The sequence below is a fragment of the Pelodiscus sinensis genome, chromosome 1 (genome assembly GCF_049634645.1).
Source record: "Pelodiscus sinensis isolate JC-2024 chromosome 1, ASM4963464v1, whole genome shotgun sequence".
In the NCBI taxonomy this organism is placed as follows: domain Eukaryota; kingdom Metazoa; phylum Chordata; order Testudines; family Trionychidae; genus Pelodiscus; species Pelodiscus sinensis.
The window spans coordinates 70,599,020-70,617,443 of record NC_134711.1 but is presented as its reverse complement, the minus strand read 5'-3'; the positions used below and the strand labels follow the sequence as shown (position 1 = coordinate 70,617,443).

General features: G+C 42.2%; 1 protein-coding gene across 2 annotated transcripts in view; it reads left to right on the top strand.

Moving 5' to 3' along the window:
- PAWR (pro-apoptotic WT1 regulator) overlaps positions 1-18,424 on the top strand; it is a 125,775-nt gene that overhangs the window by 68,967 nt on the left and 38,384 nt on the right. For both annotated transcript variants that reach the window (XM_075932346.1, XM_075932341.1), the window contains exon 3: positions 10,227-10,355. In XM_075932346.1, the coding sequence (XP_075788461.1) occupies positions 10,227-10,355 (129 nt within the window). The remainder of the gene's footprint in view (positions 1-10,226; positions 10,356-18,424) is intronic.

Genomic DNA, 18,424 nt, shown 5'->3' with positions numbered 1-18,424 from the left:
TTGGCTTCTTTTGCAACTGTTACGCTGTTGTCTTATAGTTAGCTTGTGATCTGTTATGACCTCCCAGATCTCTTTCTGCAGTACTCTGCCCTAGGCAGTCATTTCCTATTTTGTATGGGTTGTTCTTCCCTAAATGGAGTACTTTGCATTTGGCTTTATTGAATTTCATCCTGTTTTCTGGAAAAATGATCTGAAGTTTTGTCCAGAACACTTTGAATTTTAATCCTAACCTTGAAAGCATTTGCAATCAGTACCAAACTTTGTAAGGGTATTATCTATGCTATTATCTAAATATTGGTGAAGATATTGGACACAGAACTGAGCTCTATGACCTTCAAGATCGACTGAGAGGCCCTGCTAATTACTTCATGGGAATGTTTTCCAACAAATTTTTATGCACTACTTACAGTAGTGCCATCTAAGTTGTATTTCCCTTGTTCGTTTGAGAGAGTCATGCAAGACAGCATTAAAAGCCTTACTAAAAATCAAGATACACCACATCTGCTACTTCTTGCCTCATCTATAAAGCTTGTTCCATACAAAGAAATCTGTCAGGTAGATTTGACACATTTTGTTAAGAACAAATCCATGCTGACTGTTACTTATTCCCTTATTATTTTTGAGGCATTTACAAATTGCTTGATTTTTAAGTATTTGCTCCATTCTGTTTCCAGGTAACGAAGTTAAGATGACTAACCTGTAATTCCCTGGATTGTCCTTATTTCCTTTTGTGGATGAGCACTATATTTGCCATTTTTCAGTCCCCTAGAATATCTCTAGTCTTCCTTTTCAAAGGTTATGGCTCAGATATGTCCTCGATTGGTGTCTTGAGCCTTCTAGGATGTATTTAGTCAGACCTTTATAACTTTAAGGAATCTAACTTGTCCAAGTAATTTTTAACTTGTTCTTTCTCTATTTTAGCTTCCAGTCCAACCTCATTTTCAATGGCATTCACTGTTAGATGTCCAAACACTTCACTAATTTTGTTGATAAAAACTGAAACAAAACACTCCTATCATTTCCACATTTGCTATTATTGTGTCCCCCATTGCATAATAGGTCTACATTGTCCTTTCTTATTCTTGCTTCTAAACTATTTATAGAATGTTTTCTTGTTATCCTTGTATGTTTCTAGCTAACTTAATCTCAGTAAGTGCTGTGGCCTTACATATTTTTTTTTATAGTCATCCTTTTTAATATGATCAACTAGCCAATTTTTATTGAGTTTCAGATAATTGAATATCTCTTGGTTAAGCCACAATGGACTATTGCCATACTTTCTATCTTTCTTGTGTCCTTCTCCCTTTCAGTGCACCACAAGCCCTTCCTTCTTTTGATTCTCTGCTTTCCTGTCCTCTCTTCCCAGTTTCCCATATTCCTCCTCAGTGACTCAAATTTTGGTGCAACTCCTAAGTTCACATTTTCTCACTTATTTATTTGACCTACAACCGTGGTTCAGCTCTCCAATCCAAAAGTTTTGTTCGGACAGCCTTTTTTTTCCAAGCAGTACTCTTCCTCATACTCTTTCTGTTGCTGTTTTTTTTTTCCTTTATCCAATCATCACCTGGTGTCTTTCATTAGTCATCAATCACTGCCCTCTTTCTCTCTCACATGGTCTTTCTATGTCTTTCAGTTCATCAGCACGGATGACTGATTGTCTGCTTGCAGCCCTTTCTTCCATTGATGTAGTTGGTTCTCTCCATGCTTCTGTTCCCCATGTTCTTTTGGCGCTTTCTCCCATTACAAGGTCCATCCTGCTAGCCCCTATCTCTAGCACATCCTTGTATATCTGCTTCCTCCACTACCCTGTGTGCGTTGCTAAGTGTTTGTTTGGCAGAAATCCTGTGACAAAGCTGCCTTTCTCTTATAAGTTAATTCTCTTTCCCCACAGTTTTGCTAACTAAACAGTTTGGCTTCTTCAATTTAATTTAATCTAATTTTATCTGCCTTATCACCTTTTCACTCTTCACATCCTCCCCACTTCTGCCTTCACTTCTCTCTCCCCACAAGACTTCTTCGAAGAGAAGATGACATGACCTACCCTCTCTCTTGAGTTTGCATCTGTAACAAGGAAGGCAGAATTTTCTCCTTTGCTGTCCTCCTTGCTCCAGTGACCCCCATCTTACGTCCTCCCATCTATCCTCTAGCCCAGGGGTGGGCAATAATCTTTGGTGGGGGGGGCCACTCCAAGATTTTGGAAGGTGGTAAAGGGCCGCGGTCTCATAGACCAATCTCTAAGCTCCAATTGGCTGGCTGTTTCCAGCCAATAGCAGTTGAGTGTGTGACTGAAGTCATTTCTTCTTGGCTTATTGTTTCTGGCCAATTGGAGCTGAGGATTGGGCTGGTGCTGTGAGATCACACAAAGCCTTCTCCTCCTTGCAGAGCGGAGAGCAGCAGGGACTGTGTTTTAAATTGTGGCAGTTGCATGTGTCCGTGGGTCCCCGCAGGCTGGATCTGGCCCCCTGGACTGTATTTTGCCCAGCCCTGCTCTAGCCTTTTACTCTACCATGGTTCTTGACCCTACAATACAAGTGTAATCTGTTCTTTTCCATCTAACCCTCCAACCCTAGAATTCTCACTTGCCTCTCTAACTACTGCCACATCTCACTTCTTTATTTAATTTCTAAGGTCAGTAAATGTGCTATTTATAATGACTGTCTGGAGTTCCTCTCCTGCACTTCTGTCCTAGACTCATTGCAATCCAGTCCTGTAAATAGGGCTGGTGTACACTGCAAAGTGAACTAGAGAGATGTGAATTGTAAAGCACACTAGTGTTTTCTGTTCTGCCACATGTAGACCTACTGCTGAAAACTAAAGGGTACCTACAGGGGCGGATGAGAGTGCTGTGGGGACCAGGGCAGCACCGTGGGGTCCCGGGCAGTGAAATTTTGCGGGGCCCCTCCTTTGACACTGCGCATGCGCGGGGCCTCGGGAAGCGTGGGGCCTGGGACAGCCTCCCTGCTTGCCCTGCCCTAAATCCGCCGCTGAGTACCTAATTTTCATTGATGTAGTCCTATTTCAAATGAAGCAAAATGCAGGACAATGTAGCACTTTAAAGACTAACAAGATGGTTTATTAGATGATGAGCTTTCGTGGGCCAGTATGTTATCATGCATTAGGTCCCTTTTTAGTATCACCAGTAGGACTGCACAGGGCAGTTAAATAATTTATGTCCACATGGTGCTGCAGTGCAAAGTGGAAAAGTGTGAATTGTGTTGAGATTTATCGTATGGATCATCTTTGTTCTGTTTCTGTTAGGCACTGTACATTGGAGTTCTAATCCAGGACTTGGGCTGTTAGGTGCCATGATATAGATATAGATAATGTCTGTTTTTGAAGATGAATTGAGAAGATATGAACAAAAGGAGTAACTGCCAAACTCTACACAACTCGGTGACAGGGAAGAAGAATAATCACAGCCTATTAAATATGACTAGGAATTAAAAATCTAAGATGTTATAGTAAAACATCCAGGACATCCACTATTTCAATTTCCTGAAGAAAGCACCAAAAGAAAATAATTTCATAGAATACTAGGACTGGAAGGGACCTTGAGAGGTCATCGAGTCCACTCTTCTGCCATCACAGCAAGACCAGGTACTATCCCTGACAGATTTGCCCCAGATCCCTAAATAGCCCCCTCAAGGATTAAACGCACAACCCTGGCTGACTTAGAACAATGTTTCCTCAGATCCCGTCCCCTTTTACCCCGTCTCTACTTATGCTACATCGATGACATCTTTATGATCTGGACCCATGGCCAAGAAACACTGGATGCACTCCACAGAGACTTTTATAACCTACACCCCACCATCAATCTCAGCCTGGACCATTCTACACAAGAGATCCATTTCCTGGACATCACAGTACAAATCCACACTGGAATATTAGACACCACTCTCTACAGAAAACCCGCTGACTCATACAGTTACCTACATGCCTCCAGCTCCCATCCAGAACACACCATACAATCCATCGTCTATAGCCAAGCCCTTCGATATAACCTCATCTGCTCTAATCCCACGGACAGACCAGAAACTTCAGGATTTCTACCAAGCATTTATAAACCTCAATTATCCACTCGGAGAAATAAAAAAACAAATTGAAAGAGCCAGACAAATACCCAGAAGCCACTACTTTAAAACAGACCCAAGAAAACCAACAATAGAACACCATTTGTCATCACCTATAGCCCCCCAACTTAAACCCGTCCAACACATTATCAATAAACTACAGCCTATACTGGAACAGGATATTACATGCCGAGAAGCTCTGGGAGACAGACACATAGTCTTCTATAGACAACCACCTAACCTCAGGATGATTCTTACCAACAGCCACAGGACATACCACACTAATACCAACCCTGGAACTTTCCCTTGCAACAAACCCGGTTGCCAGCTTTGTCCACATATTCACTCTGCTGACACATCATTGGATCTAACCATTTCAGTTATAAGATCAAGAACACATATTCCTGCTCATCCAGAAATATAATTTATGCCATCATGTGCCAACAGTGTCCGTCTGCTGTGTATATTGGACAGACTTCTCAGACACTTCGCCAAAGAATCAATGCACACAAAACAGATATTAGACAGGATCACAAAGAAAAAAGTTTCTTGCCATTTCAACCAGAATGGGCACTGTCTCAACGATCTGATTACCTGCATCCTGCTTCAAAGAGATTTTAACACAAGACTTCAAAGAGAAGCCTCTAAACTGTCATTCATGCTTAAATTTGACACTTTGCTAATGGGCCTTAACAAAGATGCTAATTATCTTATATTACAAAGATACCTTCTCCAATTATCACCTCTAATATCATTATCTCATAGACATTAACCTCCTCCCTCATCCCTCCTCTGTTCTGAAATCTGATTTGTCTATTTTATATGTTCACTTTTTTGATTGCATCACCTAATAATCCATCTTGTTAGTCTTTAAAGTGCTGCATAGTCCTGTCTTTTGTATTCACAGCTTGTTAGTATTTAATCTATATTATATGGAAAGCACTTAAAGATACATGGAGTACAAAAGGTCCTCAGTCCCAAATATTTGTCATGTATCTCATAGGTGACTAAAACCTGTTAAGCAGGTACTTGAGTATTGATCGACGTATTAAAGGTCTTGTAAAGCTTCTAAATAGACAGCATTTGAGCATTTTCCATAGCGTTGATGTTTTCTATTAAACACCTGGAACATTTCACACCTGAGATGTCTCTGTTCATTGGTTGTGATGCGCGTAGATTAGCTGATTCTGGAAAGGTGTTGGGTTCTCTCTATATGGAGAATTCTTTAACAATGCAAAGCAATTGCTACAGGTTTAGCTAAATATTTCAGGAATTGCCAGGGCACCACTACCTTGGAAGGTTTTCTTGGGGAAAATGTTCTCGATACCCAAATAGTGTATGAGGTGGGTTTTTTGTTTGTTTTTGTTTTTAAGTTTCATAGGTGCGCATGACTCTTGAAAGAGGAAGATGAAGCCTTATGACTGAAGTTGAACATGCTGTCACACCTAAACCTGGTTTGTGATGTGCAAGAGCAGACAGCTCAGCAGCTGACTACTAAGAAAAATGGTGACTTTTTCTGAAGGAGCGATTTGTAAGGTGTTACTTTCACACTTGCAGCAAAATTTCTAAGCTTTATAAATTATCAGATGAGGAAACAAGATGTTGGTTACTCCCAAAGTGGATCCTGTTGTAGCCAAGTGCTTGGGCTGATTTTTTCATGGTAAAAAGGAATCTTAGGAAAAAAACTGTTCTGTGTCTCCCATTTCTGAAGTTACCTGCTTAATTGTCAACACTAGTGAACCCTGCTACCTAAAAATTATTTTAAGTTGCTGTTGATACGTTGTACTTTTTACTAGATTAAAAACGTGTTTGAATGAATGCTTTCCTCTAACCAGATCTATACAGTCAGATAAGTTTTGCCTCCTAAATAACAAATTAATTTTTATTTCTCGGGTCCTTAGCTATAGTAATGGTTGAGGATTTTTTTTGGGGGGGGGGAGCAGGTGGGAATTAAAAGAAAATGTACGTGCTTTATTTAAATGATTGTGTTGGCTGGGGAGGGGCTCGTGGAAGGGAGTGCTTGTAGATGTGCAGGACATGGAAGGAAGAGTTGGGGAAGAGGTTGGGAGGGATGGGGGGCTCAGGGCATAGGGTCTGGGATGTGGGAGGCTCAAGATAAAGGATGGGGGATGCGGAAGTCAGCAAGAATTTGAGTGTGTGGGGAGCGAGGACAGGAGGTGGGTGGGTGCTGAAGTTACAGTAGGAGGTAGGGGGCTCAGGGTAGGAGTTGAGGGTGAGGGCAGTGGGCTTGGAAGGTTTGGGGAGCGCAGGAGCTTGGGGTGGGGTGTGTGTGTGTGGGGGGGGGGGGGGGTCCTCAGGACGGGGAAGGAAGTGCGAGGCTCAAGGCTGGGAGGTCACGGGAGCATACCAGGGCTGACCGTAGCAGGGAGGGTGGCTCTGCTCCCTTGATGGCCCCTCCCAGGGAGCCAGAGCTGAACTCCTTGACCAGCAGCTCATCCTCAGGAGCCGAGGCTGTGGGGGCCAGCAATGGACTCCAGTCTGTTGAGGGCAGAGGGAATCTCTAGGAGTGGGGAGGCCACCAGCAGACCCACTTCTGGCCTCCAGCTAGCCCAGGATGGGGCAGGCCTCCAGGCTGCCCCCTCCTAAGCAGGTCCCTCCCCTGTGCCTCCAGCAACCCTTCTGTCTAGCCTTCAGCTTGTCTGGGGAGGAGGGTGGACTCTACAGACCGGCCTTAGCCTGCAGCTTCTCTTCCCCACCTTCCAGCTCCTGCAGGGGAGGGGCCAGCAGAGCTCCAGAGGCTGGCCTCCTGACTGCAGCTGGCTCTGCAGGTCTGCCCTCCAGCTGCCTTCCCACCCACCCTCCAGCTGCGGGTCTGGATGCTGTCCCCTGATCTCCTCTTACCCCTCTTCCCCACCCTGCAGCTGGTCCTGAGCTGAGCCTCTGGGTGGATGAGTTTTTCTTCTGGATGGGACGGGGAGGGGCAGGTAGGATGCGGTTCCCAGCCCTGGCTTCCCTTTGGTGGGGCTTCTCCTGGTTTGGCTGTGTTTCCCGGACTCAGGTGTAGCTTCGGGGTGGGGGGGGGACCTGTTGTGTGTGGGGCTCTCCAGCATTGTTTGGGGCAGAGTAGCCTGCTCAGCTGGCCATTCTCCTGGTGTTGCGGCTACTCCCAGTGGTCACTCTGCAGTATCACTGTCCTATGGCCCCTAAATTTCGATATTATGGAAGATCGTCTCACAACCGTTTGGCACAACCAAACCCTGACCGTGCTTTAAGCTAGGATAAGAGGAAGGTGCATACCAAATTTGGTGGTCCTAGCTTTGACCGTTTAGGAGGAGTTCTTGAACAGACAGATGCATTCTTAAAATATATATGTGATAGTATTCATGACTGGGAAGTGGAAAACGCTTCAAAATAAGAAACAGTGATGCTTGAACTCTGCAATTCCATGTGTTCACATTTGATGTTGAGTGTCAGCTGGTGTGGTTAAGAGACTCTTCTTCCTTTAGTGGAAGCGACTGAATAACAATTAGGGATTATGTTTTTTTCTTAACAGCAAATGGTGTTTCTGCTAAAGTGTTTGTGTACAGTTTAGATTAATTTAATTTTTATTTTAGTAAATCAAATTCAGCTGCAAACTGGTAGTAGGTTGAGAGTGCAGGAATATTGTTATGGCTGTTTTCTTCATTCTAATTCACTTGAAAATATTTTACTTTTATATTCCACAGTAGAGGTTTATAGAAAAACTGTTTATATTACAATATCAGATACTTATTGAAATGCTAGAAAACCTAAGGAATTTCTGTGGATGGTTTGTATTAAGATCAGATGTTCACATGTCACATTGAATATCAGCTGTAGCCAAACACTAGTGATTTGAATGGAAAACACATTTTTTAGAGATCTGAAATGCCTCGCATTGAGCAGCAAAATTAAAAAAGAAAAGTTTTTCATCAGCATTACACCTCAGTGGTTATGAGTTCAGCACTCTGATACTGCTGACAGAGAGATGAATTTTTGTGTTTGTTGTGCTTAATGATGTGAAACCGGTTTAAGAAGCAAAGCAAACTATTTCAGAGTAGAATGGAATGCAAGGCAAAACAACACTCCAGTTGACTGAAATGTCCTAATGGTCTAGAAATAATTACATCAGTAAGAGAGTCTGACCATTAAAACAGCCTGTGATGAGATTTTTGTATATTTCACTAATACCTTGTTAATTAAATCTACTACTTTGTCAGTAAATAACACAATATTTTACTTCCAAAACTTAGGACCAAGGTCACTAGAATGAAAAGCTAAGAATAGCTCTTCATAAATACTTTTGAAAATAGTTCTAAATGTTACATTTATGCCAGCATGCTATTATGGTTTTCAGCTAGTGTATTTTTGAGTATGGACCATATTGTAAGAACTTTTGAAAGTTGTCGATTGCAGAGACAACAATTCTTGTCAGCCAAGGACCAAGCTTTATTGGATTAAGGAACCATGAGGAGTAGATGATCCTTTTCACAGGTGGATCTCAGCAAACTTCTTTTAGTGTGTTTATAAGCAATTATAGGTCACCATGGCATTTTGTGGCTCTGCTCATCTTGCAATTGCCTTAGCATATGCTGGTCTATGGGTTCTGCCCTGTTAATTGCAGGGGAGGGAAGTCCCCGCTCAAAGTAGAAATTCCAGTGTCAAGCTTACACAGCTGCTCTCTTGTCAGGGACTGAGTCTGTGATGCTACACAGTTCAGTTGCAATCGCATTTAGAGTATTTGAGTGTAATTCACGTTGACAACGTTGATTTATTGTTGCTATTGTGTGTCCTCTGAACTCATAGGAGTGGTGATGGGGGTGGAAGAGATGTACTGCTCAATCAGTGTGCTAGTAACTTAAAATATTTTTCTCTAAAATTTTGAAGATGAGAATTCCATACCAATCAAGAATGAGATGTTGATATCCAAAACTTTTAAGAGTATTTTTCAATCCAATTCTCAGTAGCAAGTTGACAAAAACCTTTTTCAGTGAAGAGCTAGTGATATTTGGTGGTGATGGGGAGTTTCATCTCACTATGATTGCTACAAAACCTAAATTATAAATGCATTTAAGATGAAGTTGAAGTAGATGAGGTTTTTTCCTGATTGAAATAGCAACTTGTCTCCCTAGAGTCTTTATTAAAAATACTCATGTAAATTCAGATAACATTTTTAAAATGTTAATTCCTATATAGTTTGTTTGAAATATTACCTTCTGCTTGTTTTTGTTTTTTAAATAATTTTAAGATTTATTGCAGGATAGATCGAGACATTTCCTCACTCTAATCTCTAAATTCAACTTTTGAAATTTGAAATAAAGGGTTTTCCCTTATTATTTGAAATGTGGAGGGCCTAATCTGCATTGAGTTTTAATCTGTGTTATTTTTCAAGTAAAATATTATACATCCACTGTGACACTAATCTTCACTTCATTTGAGAAATCTTGTTTCAGTTTAACAATTCCTTTAGTTGAAGTCCAGGTTTGTAAGAACTAAAGATTAATTCCTTTCTCCTTTTAGTTTCAGTTATTTTGGTTTATTTTGTTTAGTCATGTGTTTCATCAGAATGAATTATTAGAATAATGCTGGGTCTTCAAGTTTTAATGCTCTGGTCCTGTAGCATTTACTATAAGAAGAAAAACTCTCATTAGTGGTAATTTAGATGAAGGATGTTAACGCGTAGTCGACTAGGCGATTTCCCCCTGCTCCCAAAGGGGCAGCCTCTGCACAGCTGCGTTAGGCATGAAACTGCTCCAGCTCAGCCAGGGCGCCAGTAACTGGTGATTCTTACTGGTTAACCACTGACATCCCTATCTTATATAGGCCTACAAAGGTTGCTCAAGATAATTGGGAATTTTGGGGGAGGAACGGAATTAACATTTTTTTTTTTTTAAATAGTAAAGATAAAGTATGTACTCAGTTTCCCAAACTTGATCCCTATATTTAAACTGTTTTAGCTTGACCAATATAGAATCAAAATGCTGTGTTAATTTAATCAAAATACATAAATCTTGAACTAACCTTTGAAAGTATTTATTAATATTGACATATAAACTTCATAGATTGCTTCAGTTTTTGTTGTGTACAATTCACAAACATGAAATAGCTTTTTTTTTTTTTTTTTTTTTTTTTTACACACACCTGAATATTTACACCTGAATATTTTATTTTTAGAGTCTAGATGAGTATGACGATGATGAAACAGGACAGAAGGAGCGAAAGAGGGAAGATGCTATTACACTACAGAATACAGTGCAGAATGAATCTGTGAATGTAGACCCAGGTGGCTCATATCTTATACAGGTGAGAACTTAAAATTTTGTCCAATTTAAAATTTAATTCATTTGTTAATTCCAGACAGGTTATAAGTTTCCCTGAGACCTTGTGAAACAGGTCTGATGAACTAGGGATACTTTTCTTGGAGATGCCATTATTGCTGCAGCAACATCTGAGATCCATGCAGGAATCCCTAGGAAAACCCATCCATCTACAGAAGTAGAAACAAACTGATAATTGAGGCACTAGATTTTTGATAATTTGTTTGAACTTACAGAATATTTTACAGCCTGGGTTGAAGTTGAAACAGAAGTCAGAAACATGAGATTAACCAAATGTAAGTGTAATTAACCAAGTTAATACCAAATTTACAGATCCTTGCTCTTGAGTTGTGCTACTAATACAAACTGAGGGGAAGGAGTTTTCCATATCTTTAAAACTCTGGAGCTAGAGGCTCTGTGAAGAGCATGTTCCTTTTATTGCAGTTGTGCTCATTGTCTTTTCAATGTTTTATGGTTTATAGTACTATGGGGGCCCTTAGGAACTATTGTAATTGGAAACAGTAGCCAATAATCTAGTGCCCCAATTAATAGTTCATTTCTACTTCTGAATGTGAAGGGGCTTCCTGGGAGGTTCCTGTATGGATCTCGGATGTTGCTGCAGCAACAATGGCATCTCTGAGAAAGTTATCACTTGTTCATCATACCCATTTCACAGTGTCTCAGTTAGTTATCCCTTTTCTGGAGGAAAGCTTATAACCTGTAAAATTCTCCTTCCATTGCACACATTTTGAAGGTCTCATGCATATTATTACATGGTAAGCATCAAATGAAGAAGAGTCAATTGACGCAATTAAACATTCCACCTTTTGGTTGATGCTATCTGTGTTGCTTACTTCAGTATAAATTTGATGTGCTAGACCCCAAAGTTTCCTGACTCCTAAACATCCAGAGGTGCGGTGATGCCCAGGTGCTATGATGAAGAATTGACTCACTCGGCATAGCACCTCAGAATAGACTTGATGTATAATAGTACATACTTTTGGGGTGATTAAGTAATATAAGAACGGCCGTACTGGGTCAGACCAAAGGTCCATCTAGCCCAGTATCCTGTCTACTGACAGTGGCCAGCACCAGATGCCCCAGAGAGGGTGGACCGAAGACAATGATCAAGCGATTTGTCTCCTGCCATCCCTCTCCAGCCTCTGACAAACAGAGGCCAAGGACACCATTTTATCCCCTGGCCAATAGCCTTTTATGGACCTAACCTCCATGAATTTATCCAGCTTCTCTTTAAACTCTATTATAGTCCTAGCCTTCATAGCCTCCTCTGGCAAGGAGTTCCACAGGTTGACTACACGCTGTGTGAAGAAGAACTTCCTTTTATTAGTTTTAAACCTGCTACCCATTAATTTCATTTGGTGTCCTCTAGTTCTTCTATTATAGGAACTAATAAATAACTTTTCTTTATCAGCCCTCTCCACACCACTCATGATTTTATAGACCTCTATCATATCCCCCCTAAGTATTGCACAGGAACAGGCATTCTGAAATCCTGAGAGACCTTCCCATTTGCCCACAGCTTCTGAAAGCTTAAAGATAAACTGCAACTGACTGCAGCCTCCATAGCATTTATGCCAGTTGTTTAATGATGCTTGAGGCAAAGAAGGACATACAAGATAGCTTTCTACCTCTACCCACGGCTGTGTCTTGTTACCTTCAAAGATGTGTGTTTGTGCTTCATCAGAACAGCCAAAGCTTTTTCCCAGTATAGAGTTCCCTTGGTGATCTTAGAATGCACTAGATTTTCATCTTTTTTTTTTGGTCAGTGTACTTACAATTGACATGTATGTGATTGCACTAGCACAGTGAGTGGTACTGCCTGCTGTGAGTATCGCTGCAGCTTCTAGAATCAACACAACATTCTGCATAGCCATTACCTGGTCATCCTGCTTACTAAGATCATTCCGTTTGAAAGGAATCCTCTTAATTATCTGGAGATGTCAGGAGTAAAGCCCTACAACTGGACCTGCTTATTTTTGATCACTTAACAAGTCCACTAGGCTGCTTGTTACATTTCTTTCTGTGTATGATTAATTGAGGAAGCTAGCAAGCTGGTTTGTAAGCCCAGCAGTAGTTTTCTGGCTCCTCAGCACATACTTCTTCAGATTCTGTGCCTCCTTGTGCTCACCTCACTCCAAGCCACGTTTCTGCTGCAGAGATGCTGGAACTAAGGGTGAGAGGAGTGCTGCTGCACCCCAATGGCTTGAAGCAGTAATGATGACACACACAGAACGCATCCACTTTCAGTACTCCCACTATACAAAGTGTTTCAGCATTGTTGTTCTGCCCCGCCTCCAGCCTTAGATTCTATCCAGCACCTGCATATTTAGAACATTGAGGCGCTGTTGCTCTTTTGTAGAAATAACTCGAACTATAATAATGGAATATTAGGTTTCTAGTTTAGAACTCAGCTGGGGAGGGGCCCAGGACAAGGCGAAGAGGGGCTAAGATGGTGGAAATTTAAAATCTGGTTAAAAGAGAGCATGAGAGAGGCATCAGATGAGAAACTAAGGGGTGGACAAGATCTAGTTGGCCAAAGAGATTGAGACTGGGAACCAGTGAACTGGGGGAAAGGAGATATAGTGGAGGGAAAATGGATCTGGTGAGCAGCTGGGATAGTGGAGAATTGGATTACTGGCTGGGCAAGTAATATAATGAGATTGTGGTTAGAGCTAACTAGTAATAGCTGGTTAAAGAGACTGAGGAGTTGACATGGAGACTAGCTAAATGAGGAGACTCAAACTAGGACCAGCACTGGGGAAAGAAACAGGATTTTGATTAATAATAAAAGAAAAATCAAGCTGGTGGGGAAATGGACAGGAAGGATCTATGACCACTAGAATATCCCTCAAGGTCTAGATGAGAGCTTAGAATTCCTGGGTCTGACTAGTTCTCTTGACAGCAAATATCTATGAATCTTTCTATCTCTAATACTGATCCATATAAATTAATGGATGACTACCTACTCTATCAGTTACTCAGTTATCACAAGTGTCAGTTCACAAGTATCACATGCACTTTTCATATTTAAATGTGACCTGTAGTTTAAGAGAAATCACACCATCTGATTTGGCAGAAGAAAATGAATATGTAATTAAGTTATCTAAGTAACCATTGAGAGAGTTTAATCTGTTGGAAAGCTTGATGTGAATACAGTATTGTAACATTTGTCAGAGTACGTTAAACTACTGAAGACAAACTTTCATTTTCTCTTTTTAAAGTAACATGTTTTCATCATCTGTGTTCAATAAAATGTGCTTTAAAACATTGGTGGTTTAAATTTAGATAGTTTTTGTTCCAGAAATGCATTTCAGTGCCAATAACAAAACCATTAAGTATTGGCTTGACAAAGCCCTGGCTGGGTTGATTTAGTTGGGATTGTTCCTACCTTGTGTGAAGGACCAGGACAGGTCTGGGCACAGCTGAGGGCACCCGCTCTGGGCGACTTGCTCAAACTCGGGGCTCTCTATAGCCCCTGACTGGCGGCCCTTCCCAAATAGGCCACAAGCCAGTCCCACAGAGCACTTCAGCTGCTTGCCTGGCCAGCCTGAAGCCTCATGAGCAAAACCCCTCTGACATCCCAGCTCTCTGTGCCCCAAACAGCCCCGGGCCTGCCCACAGTGAAGGGTTTTAAAACCCAATCTCACCTACCTCAAACAGTGATAGAAATATAGCCGTGTTAGTCTAGGGTAGCTGAAACAAAAAACAGGACTATGTAGCACTTTAAAGACTAACAAGATGGTTTATTAGATAATGAGTTTTCGTGGGCCAGACCCACTTCCTCAGAATAAATAGTGGAAGAAAATAGTCACAACCATATATACCAAAGCTATCTTTGTAGCTTCCCCAATTATCACCTCTAATATCATTAGCTCACAGACATTTACCTCCCTGCATCCTCCTACTGTTCTGAAATTGATTTGTCCTTTTGATGTGTGTTCATTTTTTTTTTAAATTGTATCCTTTGGTATATATGGTTGTGACTATTTTCTTCCACAATTTGATCTGAGGAAATGGGTCTGGCCCACGAAAGCTCATTATCTAATAAACCATCTTGTTAGTCTTTAAAGTGCTACATAGTCCTGTATTCTACCTCAAACAGGTTCTGTCCGGTCCCAAGAAACCAGCCACAGATCCCAGGTCAATTTACACTCTGGATCTTCCCCACAAACCACACTGAGCCAGTCCTTTAGAATCTAACATCTAAAGGTTTATTACTAAAAGAAAGAAAAGCATGAGAGTAAGGTTGTTAAAGTATACATTACATGCATCGAATCTCCCAGTTCTCGATGCAGCCTTTCAGCAGAGATGTTATAACTGCTGGCTTAAAAATCTTTGATGTACATCCTATGTGAGAATCGGTCCACAGTTCTTCCTGGCTCGTTGATCCCTGCAATCCTGCATCTCAGCTGAGCTGAGCACCAAGGTGGAGTCGGCCACATTGCATATTAATATCTTCTCTTCTCCCCCCCCCCCCCCCCTCGCTTCTTCCAAGCTGGAGACAGTCACATGGTCAGTGGCCAGGTGTTTTCTTTGGCCTTCAGAGGTCCATTGTTCCTGGGAGCTTTGCTTATTAGCATGTCTATGGGCTGTGCATTCCTTGTCTATTGCTCAGCCACAAACAGAGAAGTTTCCAGTATCCATACAGAGTACCTATTCGTAATTCCACACACAGATATTATACAGATGTATGAAGAGCATATACAGAATCAGTAGACAGTGAGCTTTTGTTTGACACCTCACATGGCCCCCTTTTTACTCACTTTTGAGGTAAACACCCCCCTCGTGTACGGGAGTGATTTGGCTGCTCCCCTTAAAATCCAGTAATGTGACACCTTGGGCGGGGGGCTGGACTTGATGACCTCCTGAGGTCTCTTCCAGCTCTATGATTCTATGGTTAAACTTACCCATGAAGTCTTTTGTAATTAATTACTAGTTCTTGTGTTTGTAAGAATGACAAAAATAACACCAGACCAATTTAAACTTCAAAGAACTAGGCATGTCAAGGTAGAGGCTTCTTGCTTCATCTTGAAGACTGCTGCACCCATTAATTGTAGGGATATTAGTGCAGCATGTGCTTTCCTGCACCTTGAATACTTGTAAAGACACAGTGAGAAGGAATAAGCCTGGATTTCTTGTCTCTGATTTCTCTAAAATCAATTAGGATGCCTCTATTAAGAAATTTGAAGCACAATAACAGACTCCAAACCCATGTTCTTGGTAGGCAGATGTAGGGATGTAAGCGACTTATCGGATCTATCGGTATATGCTTATTGGATAGTCAACGACTAGAGGCAGCAAGAGATGGGGAAGCAACTGTCAGAGAGGCAGCAAGGTGGAGAGCCAGCTTAAAAGCCGGTTCACCCAGTACCATCTCCATGGTGGGGAGGAGACAGCGGTGCAGCGGGGAACTGGCAGCATGTCTGTCTTTGAAATGTAACAAGTGAGTGCTCTTGCTACATTTCAAAAGCAAAAGCGCTGCAGGAGCAGAGGGTGAGTGGGGGACTCAAGTAGTCACCCGCTGGCCCCAGGCTCCCCTGGTGGTTCCATCTTTGAAATGTAGCAAGAGCCAGCAGGTTCTTGCTATTCTGTTAGTTGATTAATCTAAATTTAACATCCTTAGGCAGATGCCCTCAATTGAAGCAGCGGGTGTCTTTGCCAGTTTTTCTGTGTGCATTCCTCTGCTGACCAGCATCATATTGCATCCTCTGAAATGAACCTAAGACTGTTAGTTTGCAGCCAGGTCATTTCTCTTAAATAGTAGTGAGAACGGGAAAGAAATTCTTGTTCATGTCAAAGACACAGTGCTGAATGCTGTTTCAGCGCCTCATAATTTTCACTTTCAGTTTATGTAAAACATTTGAGCGGGAATGGTGTGATAGAGTGCTATCAGCAGAAACACTTCTGGGAGGGGAAAGTTGCTGCCTTGAACTAGAACTATAACTTGAAGAGTTTTGAAAGGACAGGATGCCCCTTCAAACTGGCACGTCTGTTCCTCTGAGGAGCTCTAATAGGGTATGTCTACACTACAGCACTAATTTGAACTAAGTTAGTTCAATTCGAATTAGTGCATCTAGACTTAAAAACTAGTTCGAATTAGCGTTTTGCTAATTCGAACTAGCATGTCCACATTGAGTGGACCCTGAACTGAGGTTAAGGCTGGCCGGAAGCAGTGCCAGCAGGGCATCAGGTTACAACTTAGAGTATGGAGCTGCTGTCTCAGGCTAGCCAAGGGCTGTGCTTAAAGGGACCCAACCCCCACCCCGGACAGACAGTTCTCAGGGTTCCCCGCTTGCTTGTCTACCTCGATAAGGGACAGCAAAGCCGTCCTGTCTTGGAGTGCCCTGAGTGCCCACACTCAGCACATCACAGCACTCAGCCATCAGCCTGGCTGCACTTGCCGCAGGCTGCAATCTGAGGGGTCAATCGGGGGGCTGTCAGGATCCAGGAGACCCTGCAGGAGAGCTTCCACCCCGAGGAGCCCGCAGAGCCACCCCAGTCCTCCCCATCGGGGGCTCATACCCATTCCTCCCTCACCTCCTTCCACTTACCCAACCCTAGCCCCCCTGCCTGATGTAAAAAATAAAGGACACGTGTGTTCAAAAATAGAAACTCTCTTTATTTAACAAAACTAGGGTGAGGGGGGGATGAACCTCTGGGGAGACTGGGAAAAGGAGGTGGGAGAGGGGAAGAGAGAGGGTGGGTGAGGGGAGGGGGAAATCTGGAAGGGGGAAGCCAGGGGAAGAAGGAGGTGGTGAAGTATAAAACTATGGTATGCCCACATCGTCAGTACTGTGTACAGATGTGATCTCCTCATCCCAGAAAAGATATTTTGGTCTTGGAAAGGGTTCAGAAAAGGGCAACTATAATGATCAGGGGTTTGAAACAGGTCCCATATGAGGAGAAGCTAAAGTGACTGGTACTTTTCAGTTTGGAAAAGAGGAGACTGAGGGGGGATATGATAGATGTCTATAAAATCATGAGTGGTGTGGAGAGGGTGCATAAAGAAAAGTTCTTCATTAGTTCCCATAATAGACTAGAGGACACCAAATGAAATGAATGGGTAGCAGGCTTCAAACTAATAACAGAAAGTTCTTCACAAAGCAAATAGTCAACCTGTGGAACTCCTTGCCACAGGAGGCTGTGAAGGCTAGAACTAGAACAGAGTTTAAAGAGAATTTAGATAAAGTCATGGAGGTTGGGTCCATGGAGTTGGGTCCATGAAGGCTGGAGATTGATGGCACGAGACAAGTGGCTTGGTCATTGTCTTCGGTCCATCCCCTCCGTATGTAACAGGCTCTTTGTAAGCAAGTTGTGGCCAACACCAGACAACTCTGTTAGTTCAAACCTGTTGGCTAACACATCTTTGAGCCTATACAGATTTTTGTAAACTACATGTGGCCTGAGTGAAATAGCTAGAAGAAACAATAGCCTGGAGGAAAGTTGATCTGAGTTTTAGATGGGCAAAGAGCAGAAACTATCTTAAATTACATAATTAAGAGTAACATTTATTGTTGTTAGTTGCAGCAATGAAGTGCAAGAAGTAGAGAGGCATGTAGACATCATTGATGCAAAGTGTTTAATACAATCTCACCATTTAAATACAAGAATCTGTCTGAAAATATTTTGTACTATACAGGCAGTCCCCGGGCTACATGGATCTGACTTACATCGGATCCCTACTTACAAACGGGGTGAGGCAACCCCGCACTAGCTGCTTTTCCCCCAGCAGACCAGGGAGACGCGAAGCTAGCGCCCCTCCCCCCTCCCCCCCCCAAGCAGACCAGGGAGTCATGGAGCGGCTTTTCTCAGCAGACACCTCAGCTTGAGAATAAAGGACTGAGGGAAGTGAGGTGTGGGAGAATAAAACTGAGCTCTGGAGAAATGTTTGGCTAGAGTTTCCCATACAATATGTACCAGTTCCGACTTACATACAAATTCAACTTAAGAACAAACCTACAGTACCTATCTTGTACATAACCCGGGGACTGCCTGTAAAAGAAAACGGTGTGCTAGTATTATTAATAACTCAAT